At 56.7% G+C, this 27,846-nt stretch overlaps 8 protein-coding genes across 8 annotated transcripts; 5 read left to right on the forward strand and 3 right to left on the reverse strand.

The window, feature by feature from the left end:
• Positions 1-23: 23 nt before the first annotated feature.
• GLRG_04518 (ubiquinol-cytochrome C reductase) lies at positions 24-700 on the forward strand (the record flags this gene model as incomplete). Its single annotated transcript, XM_008095203.1, has 5 exons — positions 24-26; positions 101-123; positions 269-334; positions 465-513; positions 644-700. The coding sequence occupies 5 exons, from the start codon at positions 24-26 to the stop codon at positions 698-700; spliced, it is 198 nt and encodes a 65-aa protein (XP_008093394.1).
• Positions 701-1,233: 533 nt separating this feature from the next.
• GLRG_04519 (endoribonuclease L-PSP) lies at positions 1,234-1,815 on the reverse strand (the record flags this gene model as incomplete). The annotated part of the gene is made up of 4 exons (XM_008095204.1): positions 1,234-1,350; positions 1,414-1,617; positions 1,696-1,709; positions 1,773-1,815. 4 exons carry the CDS (start codon positions 1,813-1,815, stop codon positions 1,234-1,236), a joined length of 378 nt encoding a protein of 125 aa, XP_008093395.1.
• A 1,482-nt stretch (positions 1,816-3,297) lies between these two features.
• GLRG_04520 (dolichyl-phosphate-mannose-protein mannosyltransferase) lies at positions 3,298-5,746 on the forward strand (the record flags this gene model as incomplete). The annotated part of the gene is made up of 3 exons (XM_008095205.1): positions 3,298-3,555; positions 3,627-5,262; positions 5,319-5,746. 3 exons carry the CDS (start codon positions 3,298-3,300, stop codon positions 5,744-5,746), a joined length of 2,322 nt encoding a protein of 773 aa, XP_008093396.1.
• A 1,672-nt stretch (positions 5,747-7,418) lies between these two features.
• On the forward strand, positions 7,419-8,751 carry GLRG_04521 (uncharacterized protein; the record flags this gene model as incomplete). The annotated part of the gene is made up of 2 exons (XM_008095206.1): positions 7,419-8,012; positions 8,080-8,751. The coding sequence occupies 2 exons, from the start codon at positions 7,419-7,421 to the stop codon at positions 8,749-8,751; spliced, it is 1,266 nt and encodes a 421-aa protein (XP_008093397.1).
• A 208-nt stretch (positions 8,752-8,959) lies between these two features.
• Positions 8,960-11,686, reverse strand: GLRG_04522 (uncharacterized protein; the record flags this gene model as incomplete). Its single annotated transcript, XM_008095207.1, has 3 exons — positions 8,960-11,141; positions 11,201-11,411; positions 11,476-11,686. The coding sequence occupies 3 exons, from the start codon at positions 11,684-11,686 to the stop codon at positions 8,960-8,962; spliced, it is 2,604 nt and encodes an 867-aa protein (XP_008093398.1).
• Positions 11,687-12,977: 1,291 nt separating this feature from the next.
• GLRG_04523 (uncharacterized protein) lies at positions 12,978-14,012 on the forward strand (the record flags this gene model as incomplete). The annotated part of the gene is made up of 1 exon (XM_008095208.1): positions 12,978-14,012. The coding sequence occupies one exon, from the start codon at positions 12,978-12,980 to the stop codon at positions 14,010-14,012; it is 1,035 nt and encodes a 344-aa protein (XP_008093399.1).
• A 4,623-nt stretch (positions 14,013-18,635) lies between these two features.
• GLRG_04524 (uncharacterized protein) lies at positions 18,636-21,026 on the forward strand (the record flags this gene model as incomplete). Its single annotated transcript, XM_008095209.1, has 3 exons — positions 18,636-19,373; positions 19,434-19,654; positions 19,706-21,026. The coding sequence occupies 3 exons, from the start codon at positions 18,636-18,638 to the stop codon at positions 21,024-21,026; spliced, it is 2,280 nt and encodes a 759-aa protein (XP_008093400.1).
• A 2,215-nt stretch (positions 21,027-23,241) lies between these two features.
• On the reverse strand, positions 23,242-26,649 carry GLRG_04525 (type III restriction enzyme; the record flags this gene model as incomplete). Its single annotated transcript, XM_008095210.1, has 2 exons — positions 23,242-26,385; positions 26,452-26,649. The coding sequence occupies 2 exons, from the start codon at positions 26,647-26,649 to the stop codon at positions 23,242-23,244; spliced, it is 3,342 nt and encodes a 1,113-aa protein (XP_008093401.1).
• Between the last annotated feature and the right edge of the window lie 1,197 nt (positions 26,650-27,846).

Here is a 27,846-nt window from a genome sequence, read left to right on the forward strand (position 1 = left end):
CAATTTGACAAAAGACATCCAAGATGGTATGCTCGTATTTCAATGGAAGCTCTTCCCGTGACCGCAATTGGCTAATCGCTCACTCTTTGCTCCTCCGCAGGCCCCCACACGCCCTTTCTACAAGCAAGTCCTCACCCCCTCTACGTCTCCCTCTACTCGCATCGCCGAGCGACCGGAGTCCCGCGGCTTCGAAGTCCTGAGCGATTGGTTATCCGACAGATCGAATGCGATGATTGGGAAACGTTTGCTAACGGCTTGGGTGGAACAGTGCTCTTTTTAAGAACAACTTCTCCATGCTCGGTTTCGTCTTTGCGACGGGCTTTGCATTCGAGCTGTAAGCGATGATTCTCCAAGACGAGAATCCGGTGCGATCACTGGGGCTGCAGAGAGAAGGACCAACAGACCCGGGGCGTGTCGGAATGTGTCGGATAGGAACCGGGATAGGCTGACATGTTGCGCTCTAGGGGCTTCAACGGTGCGATGAACAAGTACTGGGACTACCTGAACCGTGGCGTAAGGACCCCCTTCCTCATGTTATTTCGGTGTATCGACGAGCCCGCTTCGAGAGAAACAGCAACTTCGCTGCGGAAGCACGTTTGGTCACACGGGAGAGATGGTTTTGCTGACAAGGAGCCGAATGTAGCGTCAATGGAAGGACATCCGCCACAAGTACGTCGAGGCCGCCGATGATGACGAATAAACGATATGCGACTGGCCATGGACGGGTGTGATTGCGCGAGAGCCATTGTGGGCTTTTGGCTTGGCGGAGGCTCTGCTAGAAAGCGGTGGGACTTGTACCGATAGACGGAAGGGCGTTGTAGATCATCAAAGCTACCTTTCTGCATATTACCTACATTTGACTTGGCCGGCCTGTGTCGGCATCTGACTGATTATCTGAGTGGTTGATGTTGTTATTAATATACTGGTGCCCACGAAAACAATTTGTTGGAGTTGAAGGACAGGCGCGAGAGGAAATTGACGAGGGACGGCGGAAAGATAAACGTCCGGCCTGGCAATTGTGCTTATATTGAAGAAATACTCTGGACATATGGGCCAGATTGTAGAGCTATAAGTCAGGCGCTTCAGGGCATTGCGTACCGTTCGTGGTGTAATTGGACATATGCACGGTCACAGTGTATGGAATTGGAGTCACTGAAAACATGCGAGGCACCGTTCACGTTTGACTGCTTTTTAAATTGGATCCTGTCAGGCTACACAGCAACGACGAGACGCTCAGGGGAGGGCAATTGCCTCGATCTCGACGTCGACGTTCTTGGGGAGGGTCTTGACGGCGACGCAGCTGCGGGCAGGCTTGTGGGTGAACCACTTCTCGTACTCGCCGTTCATCTCCTGAAAGGGGGGCGTCAGGGATGAGATTCACATTAGAGGGAGGGGGGAAGGACAGGTACTCACGGCAAAGCTGCCCATGTCGGCGAGGAAGATGTTGACCTTGACGACCTTCTCGATGGAGGAGCCGGCCTCGACGAGGACGGCCTTGAGGTTGGTGATGCACTGCTTGGTCTTGTCGGTGATGGAGCCCTCGAGGAGGTCACCGGCGGGGGTGAGGGGGATCTGGCCGGAGCAGTAGATGGCGGTGGGGGTCTTGACGGCCTGGGACTAAGGTAGGGGAAGGGGTGAATCAGGGTTAGTCTGATGGTTCCGAGGTTGGCTCATAGGGTCACGGAATGTTCATACGTAAGGGCCGACAGCTATCCGACGGATTGGTTAGCAACTTGTTCTGGGGATTTTATGCGTGGGAGAGGGGAACTCACGGGCCGGGGCGTTCTTGGTGAAGACGATGGACTGGTCAGACATCTTGGAGGCGTGGACGCTGAAGGGCTGGAGACGGAACAGGGACAAGGACGAGGACGGGCGGCGGATGGCGGCGCGGGATGAGAATCTGGCGACGGATCTGACGAGCGAGAACATTGGCGTGACCGGGCGGACTGAGGGAAGGGGAAACTATCGTGGGGGGGAAAGGGCGGGGTGGTTTTCAATTGGGCTGCGACTACGGAGTACGTTACTGGGAGCGACACACAAAGTTCATCGGCTGGAGAGGAGTGCGGGACTCGGTCACCCCGCCGTCGAGCTCCGTTCTTCGGCTCAAGTGTCCCCTGGCCCGGGCGGGTAGCAGCGGATGGCTGACTCCTTTCGGCCCTGTCAAACGCGCGGGCTGAGACGTGACAACGCGGGTTACATGCGTACAAAGCGCCAGTTTGAGAATTATGGTATAAAGTCGATTGAGTCGTCTTCTCTCCCATTCGAGTTGAAGGGGCTCAACATAAAAGTTAGTTGAGTCCCGTTGAGGTCGGAGAGGCTAAATGCCACGCCGCTTCCGCTTCCTACCACCGAGATTTTGACAGTACCGGCGGATGACTTGTGAGTAGCCATTGGGAGGAAACTGTCGCATCTCTTGTCGAGCAGTATCCGTCTCTCGACTCGCAAGCTTGATCTGAAACTTACAACTGTGCACACGCCGAACCGGGAGACGGCCGGGACGGCCAGTGTATCGGAGCCATTGGAGAATCCTTATCTTATCGCTGCAACAACAACCGCTTGTTGGCTGCGTGGACTGTGGGAAGTGGGCTGAAGCTCTCCATCTCTTAGGTACCGAGAGTTAGTGCAGCTCCGTCCAATCGAACTAACTCAATGGGCTCCCATGGAATGGATGGATAGGTTGTATGATGACAGCTCTCTCACTCTGGCCAAGTGTCCAATCCACCCACCAAGGCCATCCAGTCTTCGGGAAGGTTCAGTGTCAACCTGCAGCTCGTCAGGGGGTAGCCTCCCCTATTGATTTTTTTTTTTTCCCACGACATAGTTGCACCCCCAGAGGGCGATCAATCCTCCCTTGTCCTTTTACCCCATCTCTATTTCATCTTCGCGAGGTTCAGAGTTGTATTCGTACCCTCTCCCTTATTTCCCCTTTTACATAGTACAGCTTCTCCTTCAGTCACTCCTTACCGCCATCCTTTTTTTTTTCTTTTCTATTCTCTTTCATCTTCATCAGCGCGACACGAGGGCTGACGCGGTCCGCTTTTCTCCATAGCGTGTAAGTAGCTAAAAAGGCCCCTTGGGTGCAGCTCAACGAAGCGATACGTACCCATTCCGTCGATTGGCGTCCATCACTTGGAGCTACCTGTCCTTCTCTTTTTCTGCCGTGACATCCTGCCCCCCCATGGACCAAAACATATTCCCCAGCTCTCCTGTAACCCTCCAAGGCTTGTACTGACAACCTCCATCTCGAGCAGCCCCTCCCGCCTCTTATTCTTATTGATTTCGAAACTTTTTCGAATCATGGCGCAGACGACCGCCACCCCGCAGGGCAGCGTTCGCCAGCGCAACACTGCGAAGCGGCCGACCACGCCTGGCGCCGTCTCCGACGATGTCGCCAAAGCACCCAACGACAAGTCCGTTGTAAAGACCAAGCGCACCAGCTCCGACGCCGAGTACAGCGTCGGCCTCCTCATCACCACCGTTCTCGCCTTCGTCACTCGATTCTGGGGCATCAGCCATCCTAATGAGGTCGTCTTCGACGAGGTTCACTTTGGCAAGGTACGTCCCGAGCTTGCCAAAAACTTAGTCCCCCAAAATGTCGACGGCTCCCGCTAACGTGAAAACCTCAGTTCGCCTCTTACTACCTCGAGAGAACCTACTTCTTCGATGTCCACCCCCCCTTCGGAAAGCTTCTCTTCGCCTTCATGGGATGGCTGGTTGGCTACGACGGACATTTCCACTTCGACAATATTGGCGACTCCTACATCTCCAACAAGGTGCCCTATGTTGCCTTCCGAGCTATGCCAGCCATCCTTGGCGCCCTGACCGTCTCCGTCACCTATCTCATCATGTGGGAGTCTGGCTACAGCTTGCCCGCCTGCCTTCTGGCTGCTGGTCTCGTCCTGCTTGACAATGCCCACATTGGCCAGACCCGATTGATCCTTCTGGATGCCACTCTTGTCTTCGCCATGGCCTGCAGTTTGCTCTGCTACATCAAGTTCTACAAGCTGCGCCACGAGCCCTTTTCCCGCAAGTGGTGGAAGTGGCTTGTCCTGACCGGTTTCGCCCTGTCTGCCGACATATCGACCAAGTACGTTGGCCTCTTCGCCTTCGTCACCATTGGATCCGCTGTCATCATCGACCTTTGGGCTCTGTTGGACATTAAGAGACCTGGTGGCGCCCTGAGCCTTCCCGAGTTCGGCAAGCACTTTGCCGCCCGCGCCTTTGGTCTGATCATCCTGCCCTTTATGTTCTACCTCTTTTGGTTCCAGGTGCACTTTGCCATCTTGACCCGATCCGGCCCGGGCGACGACTTCATGACCCCCGAGTTCCAGGAGACGCTGAGCGACAACGTCATGTTGGCCAACTCCCTGACTGTCGAGTATTACGATACCATTACCCTGCGCCACAAGGAGACCAAGACCTACCTTCACAGCCACGAGGACCGCTACCCTCTGCGCTACGAGGACGGCCGTGTTTCCAGCCAGGGCCAGCAGGTCACTGGTTACCCTTACAACGATACCAACAACTACTGGCAGATCATCCCTCTCATTGATGATCACAAGACTGGCAAGCCCGTCAAAAACCAGGACGTTGTTCGTCTCAGGCACTTGGGTACCGACACGATGCTCCTGTCTCACGACGTGGCCTCGCCTTACTACCCCACAAACCAGGAGTTCACCACCGTTCCCCTGACCGAAGCCTACGGCGACCGTCTGAACGACACGCTCTTCGAGATCAGAGTCGAGAACGGAAAATTGGGTCAGGAGTTCAAGACTATCTCGAGCCACTTCAAGCTGATCCACAACCCCAGCAAGGTTGCCATGTGGACTCACACCACTCCCCTCCCCGACTGGGGACACAAGCAGCAGGAGATCAACGGCAACAAGCAGCTGGCTCCGAGCTCCAACATCTGGTTTGTCGAGGACCTCCCCTCGGTTCCCCTGGACTCCAAGAGACGAGAGAAGCCCGAGAAGCAGGTCAAGTCTTTGTCCTTCTTCCGCAAGTGGTTTGAGCTGCAGCGGTCCATGTTCTGGCACAACAACCAGTTGACCAGCAGCCACCCCTACGCCAGCCACCCCTACCAGTGGCCCTTCCTGCTCCGTGGTGTCAGTTTCTGGACCCAGAACGACACCCGCCAGCAGATCTACTTCCTTGGTAACCCCGTTGGCTGGTGGCTTGCGAGCAGTCTGTTGGCTGTCTTTGCCGGTATCATCGGTGCGGACCAGGTGTCACTTAGACGAGGCATTGACGCTCTTGACCACCGTAAGCTCTCTCTGACCTATGTTGTAACTTCAAATGTCGATGCTAACCATGTTCAGGCACTCGGTCACGGCTGTACAACTCCACCGGCTTCTTTTTCCTGGCTTGGGCCACTCACTACTTCCCATTCTACTTGATGGGCCGCCAACTCTTCCTGCATCACTACTTGCCGGCCCACCTCGCTTCGTGTCTAGTCGCCGGTGCCCTCCTAGAGTTTATCTTCACTGCCGAGCCCATGCCCGAGGAGGGATACCAGCCTATTAAGGGCAACGGCAAGGCCCATGGACCCAAGAGACACATTTCCGCCCGCGAGCGGTTTGCCGGCCAAAGCCTTGTCGGTGCCTGGGTTGCTTGCGGTGTCATCCTGCTCATCGCTCTTGCCGGCTGGTATTTCTTCCTGCCGCTGACTTACGGCTACCCTGGCCTGAGTGTGGAGGAAGTCGTCCGTCGCAAGTGGCTCGGCTACGACCTGCACTTTGCCAAATAATCAAATGTCGCGGTCAGGCAACCAAGCCCACCCGGTATCAGTGCAGTGCACACAGCAGATGATGCTGCCCCAGCATCAGTTTGACTCTCACATCTAAAGACCCACAGTAGTAGACGGTTAAGAAATACAGTAGCAACAAGAAGCCCAGGTAAAGGACAAGGGGCTCACCTTGTGATTGTAAGATGAGGCGACGAATACAAAAAAAGGGCGCCTTGGAGTGTAGAACTAGTTTTTTTTCTAGAGTCAATAACGATACTTCAAAAACAACGCTTCTCTGTTGGTGACATGATGAGCATTGCGTGTGGGGTCTGCGTTCTCGAGCGACAGGCACCGCTCTCAGTCGTGCCGCCAGGACCTGAAGCTATCATCATCCGCGTCCGACTCATCGAATGAATGTCGGCCGTTCAGACTGCAACTACGATGGCTGGTGTGCATGGTCACCCATCACAGGCCAAGGTTGAGGTTCTAGGCAAATCTTCGGGGGTGGGATGGGGATGGCCAGCAGTTTCTCGGGGTAAGTGTGTTCGATTGAGGCCGGCGTTGTCTGGCTATCTCCTGCTATCATACTTTCGACGCTTGGGAGGAGGTGGCAGCTGATTTCTCTCTCTTAGAAGCTGTGCAATCTCGTGCTCCCCTATGGCCGAGGCCTTCTCGACGTGCCCCGTGGTCTAGAAGAAGCTGTACAATCTTTAGATGGCTGTTGAATGATGTAACTTGGAGGGGAGTGCCTTCGTATCCAGCTGCCGTGTTGACGTCTGCCTGCGTTATCGACTTCACCCAGCCTGGTATCCCATTTCAAAAGCTCCGTTTGCCACATAGGCAGAGGGTCTACAACAATTCCCTTCAGCAAGTCTCCTTCTGCGTATGTGATTTGCCATGCAGCCTCCGCGGCTCCAGCTGACCCCTTGTTGGGCGCAGTTGATGGCGATGCTCTATCATGTACGGACAGGTTGGTTCACTTCCAGCCAACACCAAAGTAGTGTGACAGGCTTGCATAAAGTGGGCTTCTGCGGGGATCCTTAAAGCCAACCATACACTACCGGGTTCGTAAACGGCCCGTAAATTGCAATTGGTAAGTGTCACGGCTCAGCACATGTAATCTGTATGATCTACAGGGTCACGACTGTGCCCTGCCATGTCTTCTTCCTAAACCAAAATTATCCGCACGTGTGTGACATGTCAATATCGCCGCAGAGATACGATGTGGTGTGTACGTGTATCATTGGCGTCGGGCAACTTGTGCAGGGATAATGTGCCTCCACAACAGCCAATCGCCTTGCTCCCTGTCTTCTCCATGCTTCCCAGAATAGGTAGGCCCACACAGGTCTGCCGACCAATGATACTGCTCCCTCTGACGGCTGCTTACATACTACTATGTACATATGCTAATGTACCTGTAGTAGGGGAGCTGTATTTCTGAATAGGTAATGAGCCGTCTTGGCTGGGATAATAGACAGGAGGGTGTGAGGGAGGGGCTCACTAAGCTCCAACTTGATGCAACTGCCAACAACATACGTGCCGTTCGGCATACCCTGACTGCTTCAATGGCGTTGTCCACAGAGACTTTCATTCATTAAACCCTATATACCTACCTGCCTGGCTGACCAGTCGTTACCATCAATCGACCTGCTCTTCCGAGCGGTGCTCTACCCCCCCTTTCGACCTTACCTCTATGGGCCTCCTCAACGGCCTGCGCCTCGGCGCAAGGCGCCTCCTCCGCTCCCGCGGCCTGCGCAACCTCGTCCTTGTCTTCGCCGTCTACACCTTCCTCGAAGCCCTGCGCGTGCAGCGCCTGGTGACGGGCGCCCCGCGGCACGACCCGAAGCGCCCGCGGCGCGTCGAGCGGGTGTACATCGCCGGCATGCACTACAACGATGCGGCGCTGATCCGAGACCACTGGGCGGGCGCGGTGCTGGCCCTCGTCGAGGCTCTGGGCCGCGACAACGTCTTCGTGAGCGTGTACGAGAGCGGGAGCTGGGACGACAGCAAGGCCGCGCTGCTGGCGCTGGACGAGGAGCTGGGCCGCAGGGGAGTCCGCCGCAACGTCGTGCTGGACGACAGGACGCACCAGGAGGAGGTCGAGGCCGTCCCTGCGCAAGGCGAGGCCAGGGAGGGGTGGATCACGACGCCGAGAGGAAAGAGAGAGATGAGGCGGATCCCCTTCCTGGCGAGACTGAGGAACCTGACGCTCAAGGACCTGTGGAAGCTGGGGGGTGAAGGAGAGGTCTTTGACAAGGTGCTTTTCTTGAACGATGTGGTGTTCACGGTAGGTTGCACTTTCTTCTCCACGTGATTGCGATCAAGGACCGGGAGCTGACCAGGCATACGCACAGACGGACGACGTCCTCGCCCTGCTCGACACCAACAACGGCCTCTACGGCGCGGCGTGCTCGCTCGACTTCTCCCAGCCGCCGTACTACTACGACACGTTCGCCCTGCGGGACTCGGCCGGGCAAGGCCACCTGATGCAGACGTGGCCGTACTTCCGGTCACAGGTGAGTCGGGAGGCGATGGAGACCTACGCGGACGCCGTGCCCGTGCGGAGCTGCTGGAACGGCATCGTGGCGATGCCCGCCGCGCCGTTCCTGGTGTCCCGCGCGTCGGGCCGTCGGCGGCTCGAGTTCCGCGCCGTGCCGGACTCGCTGGCTGAGGAGAAGCACCTCGAGGCGAGCGAGTGCTGCCTGATCCACGCCGACAACCCGCTGTCCGAGAGCCTGGGCGTATTCCTGAACCCGCGCGTGCGGGTCGGGTACTCGACTGGCGCGTACGAGTGGGCGCACCCCCGCGACGCCGGCGACAGCTGGCTCTCGCTCTGGAGGATCGTGGTCGGCACCTGGGAGGCCAGGGTCCGGCGGCTGCTCACGAGCGACCGCGTCAAGGAGTGGGTCGTGAGAAAGAGGCTCGCCGAGTGGGAGGCCGAGGGGGACGGGAGGGAGGAGAAGGGCGTCCATTGCCTGATCAACGAGGGACAGGTGCTCGTATACAACGGCTGGGCGCATGTGTAAGAAGGAAAAGTAAATATACCCCCCCCTTTTGTCCACTTATTTGTTGGATGTACGTAAGATAGATGGATAGACATATAAACCTTTTTATCTCTAGGATTATCACGTTCTGGCTTGTATCCGTGCTCCCCCCCCCCTTTTTACGCCTTATGCCTCCCTCCATGCGAAAGCCCGCAACGCCTGTCTGTGCAAAGGGGGGAAAAAAAAAGGACTAAGCGCTCAATATTCCCCCGAGATCCACGCCCCAGCTCCTCCTGCCCCCCTTGGCAAGCCGAGAGTCCGGGTCCGCCGGCGGCGGCGGCGCCCCGATCACGTGGAAGAAGCGCTGCATCTCGGGGCTCTTGGCCGTCTCCTCGTCGACCAGGACGCCGCCCCTGTCGCCGCACGTCCGGAGCACGCGCGTCCTCCTGATCGCCTTGCGTGGCGGCTCGGGGGTCGTCCCGTCGGCCGGACGAGTTTTCTCGGAAGACAGGACCCGGACTTCGTGGAATAGAGCCTCGAGCTCCTGGAGGCGGCAGGACGTCGTCAGCGGGGAGACGTCGTCGTGGTTCCAGCCATGCTCGTCGGGGTTCGCGTCGGGAGACAGGGGGCTCACGGTGTACCACATGTCGTCGACGTTGCGCCCGTCGTCCGCGTGTTCGAAAAGCGATTCAACAGCCGTCCCCGCTTCGTAGTACTCATTCTCGTCGTCCGTCGTCTCTCCGTCATCCTCGTCGGCGCCAACACAGTTCCTCAGCCCGCTCCCTTCTCGACGCCTGCCCCTCCTCTCGCCCCTGGGGCTCGTCGGAACGGTATCGCCCGGGTCTACCAGCAGCTCCAGGAGAGCGCCCTCCTCGTCGAGCAGGTTACCCTCCTTCGCGATCTCCAACACCCCGCTCTCCGCCGCCTCCATGAGCCGCTCGCTCAGCCCGCGGGCGACGACCTTGGGGACGTCGTTCATCTGCAGCACGTCGAGCAGAGACACCCCGTGGCGGTGCAGCCTGTGCAGTTGCGCGGACGTGAGGTGCCCCTTCCGCTGCGCGTCCGCGGCGCGGAGCTTGCGGAACATGGGCAGCGCCGTCGAGCGGCGTCCGCGGCTCCCCGGCGGCGACGGGTCCGAGTCGACGACGGCAAGCATGTCGTTGATGACGTCGGCGGACCACTGGACCGAGCGGACCGCCTGCAGGAGGCCGGTGTACTCGCGCCGCCGCGGGTGCGGGGGGTAGTTCTGGGCGATGGAGGGGTGCGGTGGGAGAGGGAGCGGGAGGATCGGCTCCACGAGGTCGGTGACGTACTCGATGGGGTTGATGGAGGGGGAGGGGATGCAGTGGAGGACGAGGTAGCGGAGGATGTTTGCGTTGCGGGCGAGGTACTCCTGGAGGTCGGCGAAGGAGGTTGTGGGAGGTAGAGAGAGACCGCGAGCGATCGTGCGGAGGGGGTCGGAGGCGTAATGGTGGTATGGGGGATAAGGGGGCAGGTCGCCGCTGTATTGGACGGGCGTACGGTCAGGGGAGGTCGCGTAGATGTCGATTATGTCGTCGATCTCTTGCTCTTCCTCTGAGATTGAAAAAGGTTTGTGTGATATAGGGGAGACAGTATTTGAGTCTTCCATGATGGAGTTAGAGGAGGGTTCTGCGTGAGCGGGGGAGTATTCGATGTGTTGATGTGAGACTGAACCAGATTCCACGGGCCGTGGTCCCAGCCAGTCGTCGTCATCATCGTCATCATCGTCCGTGCTGAACCGAAGGAAGCTACTCGTGTTCTTCATGACGGTACTCATAGATGGGCTCAGCTTGTTGTGCTTGCTTTCTGTTGTCGGGGTTCCCCCTACCTCGGGCAAAGACGACGCTTGAGAGCAGCAGCGGATAAACGGACTGCATCGCAAAGGGTCCTGATGCACAGCAAGGGGTTGCGAATCCAGTGCGATGCTTTCCGCCGATCCGTCAGAGTCTCGCACGCTCGACTGTGAGTCGAAGTGGTCGACGGTGGATTTCACAGAGGACGCGTCATCTTCGTACCAGCCCAGGCCGGTGGTAGGGCGAGGGATATCGTAGCTCACCCCGTGGGGAGCTTCTTCCTCCTCGTCCATCCGCCGGCCTTCAAAGTCAACAGATGCGGGTCGGTGGATTCCCAGCCCGTCTTTTGTCGGTTTCTTGGGGCCTTCCTGGCTTCCGGTGTCGTCGTTGTCACGAAGACCGAGCAGGCAGCCCGGAGACCTGTCCTTGGACAAAACACTCTCGTTCGAGGACGCTTCCACGCCTATATCCTCCTCATGGACAGACGTGGAGGCACTACCTTCGATCGTGGCCGAAATCCCAGCTTCTTTCATCATCAGCCCAAACTCCGGGAAACACAGGTGCGGCAAGCGAGGGACCTTCTCCGTCTCCGCCGGGTTCCTCCTCGACGTCTTCGGCCTGTGTCACGCATCAGCATGGTCTACTGCCCCGCCCTCCCAGCTGTGACGATGACTTACCTCTCTCGCCCCGTCATGTCGTTCTTTAAGGGACGCACCTTTGCACGGCCGGAGGTGGTCGTAGTGATATCGGTGGTCTTTATGATCGAGGATTCGCCGCCGCCGCCGCCGCTGCTGCTGCGGAGCCGCCTCCTCTTCCCCCGGCCGCCGCCCCCGAGCAGAGGGAACCGCCCGCGGCCAGACGCGCGGGTTCGCTTCCTTCCCGTCGCTCCTCAGACGTCTCTCAGCTTCCTTCTGCCGTCGGCGCAGCGCGTTGAGCGCGTGGGGGGACTCACCTTTTGCGAGCGCCTCCGTCTCCTCGACGCCGTGGGTCTGGACTCCAAAGAGGCCGGTCGGGGATCGCTGATGGTGCTCACTGGCGGGAGACGAGGGTAACGACAACGACGACGACGACGACGACGACGAAGTCTCGTCGTATGGCGCGAGTCCTGGCGGGGAGGTGCGTTGGTTCCCGCCGTTGGCGGGATAGCACACTGTCGTCGTCATAGTGCGGCCGTTCGAAACACTCCGAAGCGGCTCGAGTGAGGCCGAAGAGGAACGGGCTCTGCGGGACGTCCAGCGTCCTATGGAAGGCCACGAGAACCCCATTCTTGCTTGATCGGATTTGTTGGTTAAGAAAGGAAAAGGAGGTAAAAGAATAGAGCTTAGCAGAGGAACTCAACAGGTCGTGGTGCAAGTCTGGCCTACAGTCATGGGGGCCACGGGGGCCTTTTTGACTCAGACTTGCTCAAAGACATATTCTGCCCCCCCCCCCCCCCCCCCCCCAAAGGTCGTTTCCTTGTTCCATTCGGTCAGGAGGCTTCCTCTTGAGGCAGGAGGGCAGTGTTTCCATCCCTTACGTGCAAGGCAAAGAAAGGTTGGATACACGGCCCAAAGGGAACACGGGCTGTCGTGATACTTTGCCGCTTCCCTTGTTCAAAAAAAAGTACATTGATACCATGCCAGGACTTCAGCCCATATACCTTTTTTTTTTCTGGGACCAGACCGACCAGTTCCGGTGCCAGACGAAGCTCTTTAGTGATTCCTTCTCCCGACATCGGGGTTCTGCCAGAGGCTGTGTTTTGCGGTTGTTCAAGGGGAACGGCTGACGGGGCTGGCCGGCTTGGGTGGTGGTCACAGCCCAAGGGAAGAAGAGTCGGCAAACAAAGCGTCAGTACAGCCGACGGAAACCCCACTCCAAAATAGAAAATGCGAACAAACCAAGCGCACCAGATGGCCGGAAAGGTGGTTTTTATGGCAAGCTGGCGAACACATTGCAATTACCGGAGAACGTTGACAACCTCGCGGCAACCTCGGCAACTCCACCCCTCGACAACAGAGCGAGCGACAGAATAGGTCCAACGACGGGGACTCTGCTGCAGTGTGGTTTGCGTCTGCCTCCATGTGGGGGAGAGGGAGAGGGGAAAGGGGGGTTCCGTATCGCGCTACATAATACGTTCGGGAACAGAGGTGATGCCTGACTGGACAATGTAGTTGTTCGGCATCGTGAACAAAGAGCGACGACTTCACAGAGCAAATTGCATGGGAGGGCGTTGTCGCCAGCTCGAACACATCTCTGAACTACCTATGAGATCCAGCACAAGGTATCATTCATGGCCTTTCTTCAGACTTCCCGTACGCACTATAACATTCAAGGCATTCTTCACATTGGCCTGGGCATCTCCGGATCAGTCTGCCGAAACCAACAAGAACACCACGCACCACACTACATAACCCCGAACCCCGAGAATCCAAGCCATAAACTGAAACCTTCCAAGGGACACGGTGAGTAGAAAACATGTGCTGGAGGAAGCAAACCATCTACAAGAGCTGCCGGCACGGCCGAATCGAGGAAATCGTCTGCGACGACGAGAAGAGGCGCCGCAGGGAACACGCCCACGTGGCGGCGTTGTCTTCGACGACGACGAGAAGTCGGCGAGAACAAGACCGTAGGAGCCCGTGGCTGGTTCTCTTCTGCCCGTGCTTCTTCCTCGCCCCCGCCGCGCCCCCGAGGGAGGAGAGATGCCGGCCCAAGCCGACCCTCGAACCGCTCAACGGCAAGTGTCCCCGCTGTCTCGAGGAGGAAGCTAACGCAGCAGTGTGCAGCGGCCCGGGGTTCGTCGTCGATGACCACGACGATAACAACCCGCCGTTCCGGCCAGAGGACGCCGCCGCGGAAGCATCCAGGCGGTGCGGCTTCATCGGCGACAAGCACCTGCACGCCGCGGGACGTCCGGCGAGTCACGATGCTTACGGGGGTACAGGATCGCGGCGGAATTCGCGTCGGGGACGCTCCGGGTCGCCGTCGAGAAGCCGGCGCAAGGGCACGGATCCGACAGAGGTCCGCCTGATCCGCCAACCGCTTTATACGAACATCCGGTACGAGAAGGCCAAACGGCGGGAACGAATTCGTCGGGAACAATGCAACGGTGAAGGTCCCGAGCATTATTCACAACGCGCGCAGAGAACACCAGGGTATCGCAGTGGCAATCAAGACCAGAACCAGGACCACGACCAGAACCAAAGACCAAGTGGTTCTACGGCCAGCCCCGGCGGGGGCGCAGACAGCCAGCTCTTCCAGCCCGAAGACTCAACGGCGCACCCCGCCCCTCTCTTGCTGCAAAGGTCCATGGCCAGGGCAGATCGAGTGACCATGGGGGCGAGGGCGAAAAGGGGCCCGCTCGAGAGCGTCGTGCTGGAGAACGGAAGCGGCTGGGGAGTGCGGAACGACACTGCCGCAAGCCCACCGGAATTCACTCCGGGGTTGTCACTGGACGAGCTGTTCGAGGAAGTAGAAGAGTTGTGGCGAACGGCCCCCAACCAGCGGCGGTAGACGCGGCTTGGCCGGCGCGGCTGGGTTGGAGGGGGCGACACTAGACCGCAGAAGTAGATGAACTGATAAGACGGAGATGACACCTTACAATCCCGGAATCCGTGCATGTCTGGAGGGGCGCCAGAAACAAGGTTCGCCTGGGAGGCCCTTTGGGAATCTGACGTGCATGGGGCTGAGATCGACCCGATTCCTACTAAAGGGCCACCAAGCTGGGAGAAACAAGTGCAAAGGTGGAAATAAAACGACGATGCAGCCAGACTTTGACTCATTTGGCACAAGTAGTGTAGATTAGCGCTCATTGACGATGCAGATTCGTGGCCTTTGTTTCAATACAATTGGGGGCCGGGGGGACAACATGCTTCCTCGAATCCATCCGATAAGCTTCCTGTCACTTGTGTGTGACTGGGATACATGTAGCCCCTCTCAAAGGGCGCGTGCGTGGATAATAGGGTATGCTGCTGCGGTACTAGGAACGCAGTGTACGTCGTCAAAGAAGGAAACGATAATGCCGAAAATGCTGATGCCTTGCGACGACGTAAACCACAACGTAGTCGGGAGGTGGCCGTAGAGATCGGCAGAGCGGGGTCCGGTGATAGGCTGCCCAATTACCACGGAGCTGATTGGTGGAAGACGGGATCCACAAGGCTGACTGGAGGGCAGACAGACCAGACTTGTTCGGATTTGAAAAATCGCTGGTGCGTGACGGAGTACGTGTCACCCAAGACGGGCTTCGTGAACCACTAGGATTGCAGCAAAGCACATTCTCTGTCTGCATGGCAAAAAAAACAAAAACAAAAACGAGGTTCCCAAGTCTGACGTCTTGCGTCTTGGAATACGGGGAGACTAGTTGGAGGTATGACGGGACACCGTCTCTCGTCTGATGAGTGGGCGGGTTGCGGCCGAGAGCCGGCTCTGAGTCAAAAGGCTTGCTTTGAGTTTCTGCTTCGACCAGTCCACCTTATTGGATTGGTTTGAGTCGGAGTCACTATGACACGACAGCCACACCAGCCCTACGTGTGGAGATAGACAGAGGGAAAGAGAGAGATGGGAAGGAGTGTTTGAGCGTGAGAGTCAATGGGTGGTGAGCAATTGGCTGGCGAAGGCTCATTTAGCTGCGTACCTGCAAGCGAATGCGTACCTACTGTAGGCCATCATGCGACGTTCCCCCTGTACTCAAAGTCCCGTGCAGCAAAGACGCTCACACGGCAGAGTGCGAACCCGAATATCGACCCTGGCGGGGTGTTGGTGCGCGCAGCCGCGCAATCCAGTAGGTAACACTACCGTCAGAGCAAAGCGCCAAGCTCCAAACGACGCAAGCTCGGTGACGAGTCAGTCAAACCACGCAGGTCCATGTTGCTCGTGTTTGTGTGTTCCGATATCCTCAATAGGGGGAGTGCAAACGCCCGCCAGGTCAGCGCGAACCTGCGCATTGCTAAACATCGTGTAGTCCTCGGATGCAACCTCATCACCGCGCGCTCTGCGCCGGACGTCATCGAGCGACCCGGACCGGACTGGTGGGCTCTGCTTTGCTGATCAGACCGGGGTGCGCAGAGTAGGTACGTAGCAGAATCATGACACGGGATTGGTGACACAGGATAGGGGACGATGAGCGCCCGCTGCCGTCCTCCATCCCTGCTAATCCCATGGCCGAGTGATCTGGCGGCCGAACGAACAGAGTGTACCGACTTTCGACGAGCACCGGGCGGCCGTCAGGACTCTCCCCTCTTGACGAGCCGATTGTATGATCAGCCGCCCTTGACCCAACGGTGAGCGAGACCTAGGAGTTGGCTCCGAGTGGATCCGTCATCAATAAACTCCACGGGCCATGGATCACGGGCCACGGGTTGATGGAGACACAGATATCACAGTGGTGCGGCAAGCGGCAAGGGTAAGAGCCTGGAGATATGATTGGTCAATTTCCGAAAAGTTGGCGGCTTAATTGACTGCCAATGTTGGTCTCAATTCGAGACTGGAGCCCGTTTGCCGGTTTGGGCAAATGCCAAAGGGGCGGTGGCCCCGACGGTCCTGCGGAGGAGGAGGCTGAGGGTTTTCACTGCTCAGGGAGCGGAATTGAGGAACCAACCGTTCGCTTAGGAATGATAGCAGATTGGCGGAGAATGAAACGATGCAGTGGGAAGGCATGGATCAGGTTGGCGGGTGGAGATTGATAGGCGGGGCTAGTCTCTGCACTTTGGTTATGAGGGGCTAATTTGGACGAGGATAAGCGAGTGCGGCCAAATCAGGTAGAGGAGAAAGGTACCATGCATAAGCAGAAAACCCTCAAGCGTCCGCCAGTCCAGTCTTGCTGTTCGGGTGTGTTGATCTTTTAGTCTTGTTGTCGTTAGTGGCCTCAAAGCCACGACCGGTGCAACAGGTGGGGTGGTGCAGTTCAGTTGAGCCATGTCGAGATGTGCTGTGTGTGCAGCGCAGCGCAGTGTAATGCAATGCAGCGCACTGCTATTTTATGCCCTGCCAGGCTGAGATGACACTTGACACCTTGGCCGTGTAGACGGTGTATGTAATAGTCGTGTACACACTGCGTTTCCAGTCACCCGTATGCCCATCTCAGCGAATGCATGTCCTCGTCATGCCATGCCATCGTTCCGAGTTGGCGATAGTGAGGAACCGGGAGGAGCCCCAAGCCACTTCGGATCATTTTCGACGGTGCATGTTGAAACTCGATTAAACACATTTCATCGTCTCCATCCAGAAGGTAACGCCGTGTAAAGTATTCCGCAGGGAGAAGCAGAGGTACGGATAGAGCACCCTGGACTCTGTACCCTGCACCCGAGGAGTGTAGCGTACGGTACACTGCAGCCCTGGCCCTGGCCTTTTCCGGTGCCCTGGACCCATTGAGATTTGCGAGCAGAAAAAGCAGCTGTACAGAGTATCCGTAGTTCATTCGTACCGGTAATAGTACGGGTCGGCGAGATGGTCAGATGGATGCCAAGAGGGAGTCCGAGAGGCCCACAAACGTACGGACTCAGAGAACGGGGTGGGGGGCGGGGGCATTGGTCGGGTTTCATTGCCGCCGTGCTTACGGTGGGTGTCGTTTGTTGGTAGCAAGGTCGTAAGGTCGTAAAGCAAGTCCAGCCCTGCTGCACATTCTCTCTCTCTCTCTCTCTCTCTTCTCATGTTATCGTTACACCATTCCGTACCCCTGATTAGTAAACGGGCTGAAGCTTAATACTGCGACACGGGCGGGTGCTGTGGTGTAGTATAGTGTAATGCTAAGGGCGAGGGTATCGTATAACCTTAGAGAATAACTCCGTAGGATGTATGTGATGGAGTCTCTGCTCATCTGTTACACCGATGCTTGATTCGGGGGCGGGCTGTGTTCACGACACTAACGCTTTCGTCCACCGCCCTGCGGTTCCAGCAGTTTGCTGCAGAGCTGCGGTGATCTTAACAGCGGGTCTACCTGAGCCAGGAATTAGCTGCGAGACAGAATCTGTTCTATTTCCCACCAGCGATGGGGCATGGACGGGAGGAGAGTCAATGAGAGAGTTGGCGCTGCCGCCCGCAGCGGAAAAGATGGCAAGGGAGGAGCGGGGAGAGAGAGACAAAGTGAGAAAGACAGAAAGAGAGAGAGGTAGGTACGTACCGTTCGAGGGTCGTCTGTTGAACCGGGGGTCCGATCCTTCCATGGACCGAAAAGCCCAGACTCCGCCTCCACTGGGTTGGCGGCGACGTTCTCTCATTGGTTAGCCGATTAGGCAGCAGCCTCTCACCCCGGGCGGGCGCCTTCCATAGTTTTGGTCCGCCCATCCGTCCAGCACGCCTTGAACTGGATTCAGTGCTGGCGGCTGCTTGCTTGCTTGCTGTGCTGCTTTTCTAATCAACCTCGAAGACCTTCGACCGTGCTTTCCACGTCCTCGCTCACAACCACGCCTCTTTTCCCCTCCTACCCCCCCAATCCTCGTTCGTCCTTTCCTTCGACCGAATCCTCCTCCTCCTCCTCCTCCTCCTTCTCATCGTCCGTCCAACTTCCTGCTTTCTACCGTAGTCCTATCCGTAGCTCCCGACTCCTTAGGACACGACACGACACGCACGCCGCCTTGTCCCACTGAGGCCGCCGCGCACCACCCACCTCGCCTGCCTCTCCTCTTTCCTCCGGATACATCCAACTACAACAATTTCTTCCTCCTCCATCCTCGTCTGCTCGCCGACGCGTACTACTGCGACGAAAAGCCCCAAACCGTACACCGTCTCACATTTTGTCCCGCTTCCAGAAGCCTTTGAAAATCAGGCAGACGGATTTCGGCCTCGACTTAAATCGACTCGCCTGCTTCGCTGTCTGCCGTATCATCCACTGCGCATATCTACATCGTACTCATCGATACCATCTCCGCCCCATCTCAACGTAAGACTCGGTCTCCTCTTCTCATTCATGTCTTTTGCCCGCACGTTTCCTATCTCAAACCATTTCCCGCCACATTGACCAATGCTGAACCTTGGGCTTGCTCAAGAGTTTAGGACTACGCCATCGAGCCTACCAGCGTGCTCCTGGTTGTGACTCACCCCCGCCGCTTCTCTCTTCAGCCCTACAACTTGGTGAACCCGCAAGACGTCTAACACACCGTAGTCGACAGAGTTCTGGACACCCGTGTCATTACCCTCGCCATGTCCGTCTCCGTCAACCCTCGACGCAGGACTCCGGTGACTCCCCCGGAGTCCTCTGCCGGCAGTCGCCTCACTCTTAAGACCAACAGCCTCCGCAAGGGTGCTACCTTCCATTCTCCCACCAGTCCTACATCTTCCCTTGACGATGCTTTGACTGTCCCCCCAAGCCTTCGACGCTCCCAGACCAACCTGGACGACGTCGTCGATGCCCATCGCCGCCGTATGGCATTGTTTGTCGACGACATCGACAAGTCACTTGCCAACATCACCCTTGTCTCCCCCAAGGCCAAGTCTTTCCGAGACGACAGTCTTCCCGTGCCCAGAGGCTTCCTCAACCTTCCTGTCGTTGACCCCGCCATGGCAAAGGAAAAGTCCAAGGAGGCGGAACGTCGCATCCTGCGCCCCAGAACCCGTCGCTCCTCGAGACATCATGAATCAGACAGCGGACTCGGCACCTCTGTCGCGCATACCGCCGAGACAGAGACTGCGACCACTGCTTCAAAGAAGGCATCCGCCATCACCCGGTCTGCTGCCAACACTTCTTCCACCATGGAGAAGCTTCCCGCTCTGAGCTCCAAGGCCGCAAACCGCATCCAAGAGCACATCCTTCGACCACTCCGGGCCAAGCCCGCCCTCAAGGACTTCGAGCCGATTGTTCTTGATGTTCCCAGGCGCATCAGAGAGAAGGAGATCATCTGCCTGAGAGACCTGGAAAAGACCCTCATCTTTATGGCACCGGTAAGTCAGCTCCTGAATCATACTGGAGTTTGGGGAAGTACTTATCCATCGTTGATGAAGGAGAGGACCAAGACCGCCGCCTTGTACCTCGACTTCTGCCTGACGTCGATCCGCTGCATTCAAGCCACCGTGGAATACCTCAGCGACCGAGAACAGACTCGACCCAACGACCGGCCTTACACTAACGGGTATTTCATCGACCTCGTGGAACAGATTCGCCAGTACGCTGGCCAACTTGCTGCCGCCAAGGAATCAGACGCTGCTGAGATGGACGTTGACCCGTACGACACCCACTCCCATCTCCCGCTTCACTGTGCTAACGTCCTCCCCAGGACCGACGAAATCAAGCTGTTCGGTGGCATCACCGAGAACGGACGTCCCGCTGAGCTCGTCCGTGTTCGCAAGGACGGAAAGGCCATTTCCATGGCGACCGGCTTGGAGGTTGACCTTGATGACACCAAGAGCCCCGTTCAGATGAAACGCTCCTTGAGCCAGCAATTAGAAGACGACGAGGAGATCATGCGCTCTATGGCCCGCCGCAAGAAGAACGCGAGCCCCGAGGAGCTTGCCCCCAAGAAGTGCCGCGAGCCTGGTTGCAACAAGGAGTTCAAGCGTCCTTGTGACTTGACCAAGCACGAGAAGACTCACTCCCGCCCCTGGAAATGCCCTGTCAAGTCCTGCAAATACCACGAGTACGGTTGGCCCACCGAGAAGGAGATGGACCGCCACCACAACGACAAGCACTCCTCGGCACCGCCCATGTACGAGTGCCTATACAAGCCGTGCCCCTACAAGTCGAAGCGGGAATCGAACTGCAAGCAGCACATGGAGAAGGCCCACGGCTGGCAATACGTTCGCACCAAGACCAACGGCAAGAAGTCGTCGAGCAAGGCCGGCAGCGTGACGCATTCCACCCCCCAGCTCATCCACATGCCTACTCCTTCTACCAGCAGCGCCGCCACCCCCCCTCCGCCAATGGACCAGGCGCAGTTCAACTTCAACGACCCCATTCTTGCTCCCCTGCACACCATCGGTCCCGTGGGCGACTTTGCTTCCCACATTGATGGCATGGAGTTCCCCTCCTACATCTCGGACGAAGACTTTGACCAAGTTCTCGGTGTTTCGGGTCCATTCGATGGTCAGCTTGACATGTCCATGTCCCCGTCAGACCACAACACTCCCTCCACCGATGTGTCTTACGGCCCCTACTCGTACCAAGAGGGCCCCGACTTCACTGTGAATGAGGATATCTATGGTGCCCACGCCCAGCTCCCCACCCCTGACCGGTCTGTCTTCGCCGAAAAGATGAACATGGCATTCCCCATCTACCAGCCTGTTCCCACTTGCCAGCCTCAGATGGATGCCATCCAGACCGCCCCTCACATTTCTCCCATCGGCCAGGGCAATGCCATGCTCTACACACCAAATTCTTTGGCTGAGGTGGATGAGGGCTTCGAGGACACGTTTAATGGCGGAGCCGATGAGTTCTGTGGCAACGACTTCCAGCTCTTCCCCGCCAACACCGTAAGCAAGACGTACGATTCCCTCTTCGGTGAGGTGCCGAGCGCCGGCTTGGGCTACTCCCAAGCGTCGCAGGATCCGTTCCAGTCTCTCGAGTGGGCCATGGACTACCAAAGCTTTCCAAGCCAGTAAATGGAGGCCGGAAAGGTGTGCGATGGGTACGTTGGCAGCTGCCTGTGGCAGTTCTAGCGTGTGTGACAAAACTTGTCCGCTTGGGCGCGGGATGGGCTAATGATTTGATGACTGGATATGGACAGAGCCTCTGGAGGGCTCGAGGGGGTCGTATGCTCGACTCTCCCTCATTTGCAATTTTGTATTATTTGGTCTCGCACAACCACTCTGCTTGCTCTCGGATGTATCTCATTTTCTCATCTTGAATTCGCATGAGATTGATAATAGAGAGGACATGGCTAGCAACGTGACTCGTGGCAGGACAGGCCGGCCATGGGGCCATGGGGGACTTGAGGACGCCACGTTTTGAGGAAGATGATTTAGAGTAGAGACGGTTATCTCGCTCAATTTGATCTGGCAGCTCTGAAAACCACTGAAACGTCACTGGGTGCCCGTCGAGCAATGTCATGGAGTGTTGCACTGAAGGAGACGCTAAGTCTATAGCTTCTCGTGTTCACTGATGGACTGTTTGCTCTGGGCGTCTGGAGACACAAAAACAACAAAACCAAAAACAAAACCGCCACAGGACAGAGAAAGAAACCGGTGGATGGAAGTCAACAACCTGGGTGGGTAAGGAGGACATGGTGTAGGATTCGGGTTCCCGCGGAAAGGGGTACAGGAATGACGTGTTCGGCGTGCAAAGCCAAGCGTTGTCTCGCTCCCCCCCACTGGACGCCGGAGGCACGGGGCCAGATCTGACAGCCCGTATTCTGGCCCCAAGCATCGCGACGCGCCGTCCGCACACGGCTGCGCAGGCAAAAGGGCTGGGGCGCGGTGGGGGGATCTGCGGTTGGAACACGAGGGGAAAAGACACATGTTCTTTGATGGACTTGAGTCACCCGGTGGATTCAATGCATGCATCAGAAAGGAAGGGAGGGAGGAGATGGGAGGACAAGCGAAATGCCGGGCGTAGATAGATACCCAAAGTTACCTAGATGGTTCAGATAGAATCAAATCGCAAGACGATATCGTGCGAGCCGAGACATCCCTTTCCTATGCGGCACCTCCCCTGCCCCATGCTGGGAGTGTGATGCGTCGGGCCCGTAAGCTTCGGGTCAGCAACGGACTGCCGTTCGCGCCGTTCCCGCTGCCGTAGGAGCCATTTCCTCCCGCCGGTAGATGTGTGTGCAGTCTGTCTTAGATAATAACCTACATCGTACCAAGGTACATAGGTCCCAGGACGGTGTCGCTTCCATCACACGATTGGTGGGAGCTCCAGTGGGGTCTCTGCCAGTTGGCAGACAGCTGGCCAGAGCTCCTTCCCCACGCCCCACGTCCCTCTCCTTTGCCCGCTCTCCAAAACCCGCGTTTGCTGCGAAAAATTTCAATCCTCTTTGCTTTCCCGTCAACATCAACCCGGGCGTCCGCCGCCCAACGAAAGGGCATCCCCTTCCACCCTGCGAATTTCTCGACTTTCGACGCGCCTCCCTCTCTCTCCAATGTCGTACAAGGACACTTGATTGAAGTCCGTACCAGAGAGGTAAGCTCAATCGAAATTTCCTTCTATGAAACCTCCCCCTTCCTCCCATCCTTTCTTTACCTTTTCGAGCTTCAGGACTCCCAGATCCCAAGCTCCCGAGGAGGAGAATGGGGTGGAGGGACTGGGGAGGAAGACCACCATATGATGAAAGTCATAAAACCTTTTATACTCATAGGAAGAGCCGTCTGAGACGCCCCGGGGAAAGGGGGGTTGTTCTTCTTGACCTCCCCTCCTCCCCTCTGGTCTCGCCCCTCGTGAGACACCCTTACTCTTAAACCGGCACATGGGCTTGGGAACGTTTGCACCGTCATGTGCTGTCCCTCGATTCCGTCGGGGGGTAAGGGGCGGCGGGTGGGCGGGGTGGGGATGTTGTGCTTTTAACTCGGGTTTCTGAAATTTGCTGGTCTAATAAGAAAAGTTTCTGTTGTTGCTACGTTGGCAATCGCATTGTCATCGGGACGTTCTTTACTGACTCGAGACTTTTTTATAGAGGAGCGTGGCTCTCGTGTCGTCGTCGGTGTTCCGGGGCTGGAGGGTTGCAAGAGAGATGGGGAAATAGATTAGAGCAATAAACACGGTTCATTCAGTCATTATTGTCATTCCTGGCTATGTCTAGCTGATGCTGTCACGCCCGCCGCTCTGCCCCGTGCATGTCTTTTTACAATTGCAAAGTATCGATAGTGCAGCTTGTCGACTTTATTCGTCGCTGTCGCTCTCAAACACTGCTCGCCTTCTCTGCTGCCGTCCGCCTGCCTGTTGTCGCGGAGTAGCGTCTCCGTCCTCAGACTCGTCCATCGACGCTGCTGTCCGCGACCTCTTTGCCTTGTTACTGAGAAGCACATCCGCGAGATCCGGAAGCGAGTCTGCCGACTCCTGTGTCGCCGGGAACTCGGTCGGCACGTAAAAAGGCTGGGCGGCATCGTTGCGCTGCGTTGAGCCCGTGGCCGTGGCTTGGCTCGTGGGCAACGCCGAAGATGACGGGTGGTTGCTGGACACGGGGTGTTCGTCCGAGACGACGAAATCGAGCAAGTCACCCCCGCTGTCTGACCCGTCCGTTTCCATCACATCGCTGCCTCTGTCGCAGTCGTCGCCGAGCTCATCGCTGTTGATGCCACGGCCCACTCGCCTCGAGGCCTTCTTGCCGCGTCCTCGTCCCGTAGCAGCCTTCTTCGGCTTCGGAAGCCGTCGCGGCGGCGTTTCTTCATCCGCGGTCTTGTCCATGTCGTCGTCCACTAGCGCTGTAGCAGATGTGAATGCTGAGCGCTTGGGTGCACTGTTGGATTTGCGTTTCTTTGGCCTTGACTCCTCGATGGGCTCATCCTCAGACACCACCGTTTTCGACTGCCTCCTGGCACCGTTGCCCGGAAGCGCCCCGTCTTCCGTATCGCTGGCATAATCTGGGACCGCAACCTCTTCCCACCGGCTGGTGTCCTCTTCCCCAAACGGTTGTATGTAGCGACTTCTTGTGTCTTGGCTCTTGGCAAGCTTCTGGCATAATTTGACGAACCTTTTCGTTCGTTGGCCGTGTTGAACCTTGCCTACTGGTCGAAGGCGTCGTTGGAGCTCGGGACAGGCAGTCAAACTTGGCATCTCCGTCTCTTCGATTTTGGACCAGCTGGCAGGCAGAGACCGGTACACCCTGTCCAACTCAGCCAACTGTGTTTCTGTGAGGACGACCGAGTTAACCGAGGGCACGTCAGCGACGAAGTCCGCCTCTGTCGGCTCTTGCTTTTTCTGAGGGCGACCTCTTTTGGGGGCTGCACTAGCCTTGCCCATATCTGATGCCTTGACGAAGCCCAAACTAACGCCGTCTGGCAGGTGGAACTTCTTTGGGGGCAACTTCTTCCTCGCCCTCCCTTTCTTGGGCTCGGGAAGTGACGGGTTTTGCGTGTTTTCAATGGGGATCTCGATGTGCTGCAGGTTCACCTCGGGCCGAATATCCCTAGGCACAATCCGAGCCGAAAGATCGTGGCGGAAGTTGAACTTGCTCCCTTCGCAGATCAGCTTCTGCATCTCTGCGTAGTTGTCCTTCGACCTGGCAAAGGCGTCCTCCTCTTTGCCCCGCATGAGCAAGAGTACGATGTTGCCTGCCCTCTTTCGTCCCGTTCTGCCCATCCGTTGAAGCATCCTGATGGGCGAGGAAGAAGCATCGTAGCACACAATGAGATCGACTTGTCCAATGTCCAAGCCCTCTTCGCCGATGGAGGTCGCGACCAGTACATTGTATTCGCCGTCCTTAAACTTCTGAATCGTTGCAATCTGTTCGCTCTGCTTCATGCCTGCGGACCGCTTCGAGTCCGCTTGGCCGACGAAAACAGTGGCCTTGATCAGTGGTTTGTGCACGTTCAGAACCCGGACAATATCCTCGGCACTGTCCCTGTATTCGCTGAACACTATGATGCGGGTGGACGTCGCACCGGCGTCCATGAAGTGGTTGAGGACGGTGTCCTGCAAAGCGGCAAGCTTCGGATGGCCGACGAAGCCCTCGGTGCGAAGCCACTTCTCTACCCTCGTCATCATCTCCTGGAAGCTTTGGTCGTTAACTATCTGCTTCTTGTATTTGGACCCCTTCTCTCCCATGTCTTCAACTCCGCCTCTGAACTCCTTCAGGTTCTCGTAGAAGGGTCTGATTCCGTGAAAGTTGAGCAGCTTGATTGCGTGGGCAAGACTCTGCAATATGCTGAAAATAGCCCTCATCATGAATTGCATTCCGGGATTGGTTTTGCGTCCGACGGTAGCGAACCATTCCTGCTGTTGCTTCACCAAACCGTATGTTGTTATTGCCATCGGATCCCTGCCGAAATAGATGTTTTGCTGGGTGAGCTTGTCCATCAGCGGCTTCAGGGCCTTCGAGAACAGATCCTTGATCTCGCACATTTCGTCAGAGGGATCGAGGACAACTTGCTCAACGTTTCTTTGATGCACATATTGACGGATGTCAATGGAATCCTCGGTTCGAATTTCAATGTGTGATATCCCGAGGTTGTCAATGATTTCTTGCACCGTCTCAATCTTTGAGCCGGGCGTCGCGGTTAACGCCAATAACCGGAAATAGGAGTTGTATTGGCGTATTCTCTTGACGACCTTGGCATACGCGTACTCGCCCGTGGCGCGATGGGCTTCGTCTATCACCAACAGAACGATGGATTTCGGGTCGGCATAGCCGTGAGAGATGTCGTTCTGCAGCGTCTGCGGTGTCATGAAGAACACTCGTTTGGACGACCACTCGTTTACTCTGAGGGCCGGTGCGGTGTCGCCTGTAAGGAGCGTTGTCTCAGATCGAGGTATGCCCACAATGTTGAAGCAAGCGTCGACCTGCTGGGCCACCAGGGGTTTAGTAGGCGCAACGAACACAATCTTGGCGTCCTTGGTCCAACGGTAGTAGTTGAGCATGATGGTTGCAGCAATGAATGTCTTGCCAAGACCAGTGGGTAAGGCGACAAGTGTGTTGTTGAACAGGCCGTTTTTGACGATACTGAACTGATAGTCTCTGGTGGCTCCGAGGTTGGTTGGATACAGCCAGGTCTTCATCTCTTCACGATCGATAGCATGCTGAGAAGGGGCTTCTTCAGGCTTATCTCCCCTGTAGACCCGGCCGAATCCTGGCTGAGAAGGTTGGATAGGGGCGTCGTCTGCGACCCTACCACCCAGCAAGGTGGTCTGTCTGAAACTTGACGATGATGTGCGAGTCAATCCATTCTGAGCCCTGGGCGCCGCAGTTGCTGCATTCCTGGTGGGTGGTGCGGCCGACAGAGGTTCCGGCGAGGAGGAAAATGCATCTGAGGGCAAGTCATCCAATTCGTTTGCCAGAGGTCGAGTCGATGCTGACTTCTGAAATGCCTGCAGAACCGTTTAGAAAACGTTCGCAGTGATGAGGGTAAACGGTGTCAATGACTTTCGACCTACATTGGTTGCTGGGAGTTGACGCCCCGCGTTGCCTCTGTTGAAAGATGGCTCCAGGGCATGGGTAAATGCCGACGACCTGGCAGAGGGCGCAGTCTGCAGATTAAAGGCTGAGGAGCTCGATGGGCCAGCCTGACTCTGACTAAGTGCTTCCACCAAATCCTCGTCTGCAAGATCGTCGTCGTATTCATCAGAATCCATGGTGGGAACAGTGAATGATCCTCACTCGATGACTGAGTTATTGGGTTTTCGCCCAAAATGCGTAAGCATGATGGGACTCTATGTGACCGTTATGAAAAACCTCCCAATCTGGGGTCGGCAAGGTCTCTGCTCGCGGATAACGAGGGGCTCGCGTGGCGATTAAACCAGACGCGTCGTCGTCGAGCTCGACGCGAAATCAGATCGCGGTCACCTGATATTGATTACATAATAATATGCTTGATAAGGTTTGGTCGACAAGCTCAGCTTCAGGGTCTACAAGTGGGGCCGGGGCAGCATGTCTGCTTTCTCCGATGAAAGCTTCTCAGTCTGGCGCTTTTGACAATTCGGAAGAACCGATAAAAGTGGAAGTGTAACTTACTAGGAAATATGAACATTGTTTACCTCCCATTTTCACTTTCGCTTTGTATTGTTCAGTTCATATTGACGCTGGCGCTGGCAGTCTTCCTCATCTACTCAGCTATCGCTGTGTTTGTTACATCGTAAACCTGGGAAGGTCCCTGGAATACCACTGCCGGGGCAACAGCTGGCAGCATGAAGCCAGCGCATCATAGCGGTTGCAATAACAAGCAAACCCCATTGGTAAACCTCGTGACCAATCTTGTTTAAAGAGGGATCGGGAGAAACACACACGGAAAAGTTTCGATATATTTAACAATCAGATACGGATACTACGGGAGAGAAGGCAGCCAGAGCCACAATTGCGCTAAACCTAGTCCAGAGAGGTCGCATGCGACCTGAGCGTTCCTGCCTGCCTGGTGACCTGTGGTGGGGCTAACTCAAACGTCACTGCTTTTCGCGACGGGCGAATTTCTTCACTGCCGTTTCCCTCCACTCCATCACTCGCCTCACCTTGAATACCGCCCACGAAGCTGCGCGGTACTTGCCCCCTTGCGTGCCGGCCATTCATTCACTATTCTCTTTGTCGATATATAACGGCTCTGCCAAAAGGATATCTGCTTCTCGCAGTAGCCCCGAGTTTGCGCCTAGGTCCCTAGGGCCTTTGTACTCTGAAGCTGCCCACGTCCCAGAAACGAGACAACAGTCATTCGCTCTACAACATCGCCTTTTGTCCTCTACAGGAACGTCCCGGCGTTAAATATAACACGCACAAAAAACATCTACAACATCGCAGCGATTTCTTCTAGATTCGACAATCGTTACCTGTTACCACCGAAA

Source organism: Colletotrichum graminicola, assembly GCF_000149035.1.
Source record: "Colletotrichum graminicola M1.001 genomic scaffold supercont1.14, whole genome shotgun sequence".
NCBI lineage: Eukaryota > Fungi > Ascomycota > Sordariomycetes > Glomerellales > Glomerellaceae > Colletotrichum > Colletotrichum graminicola.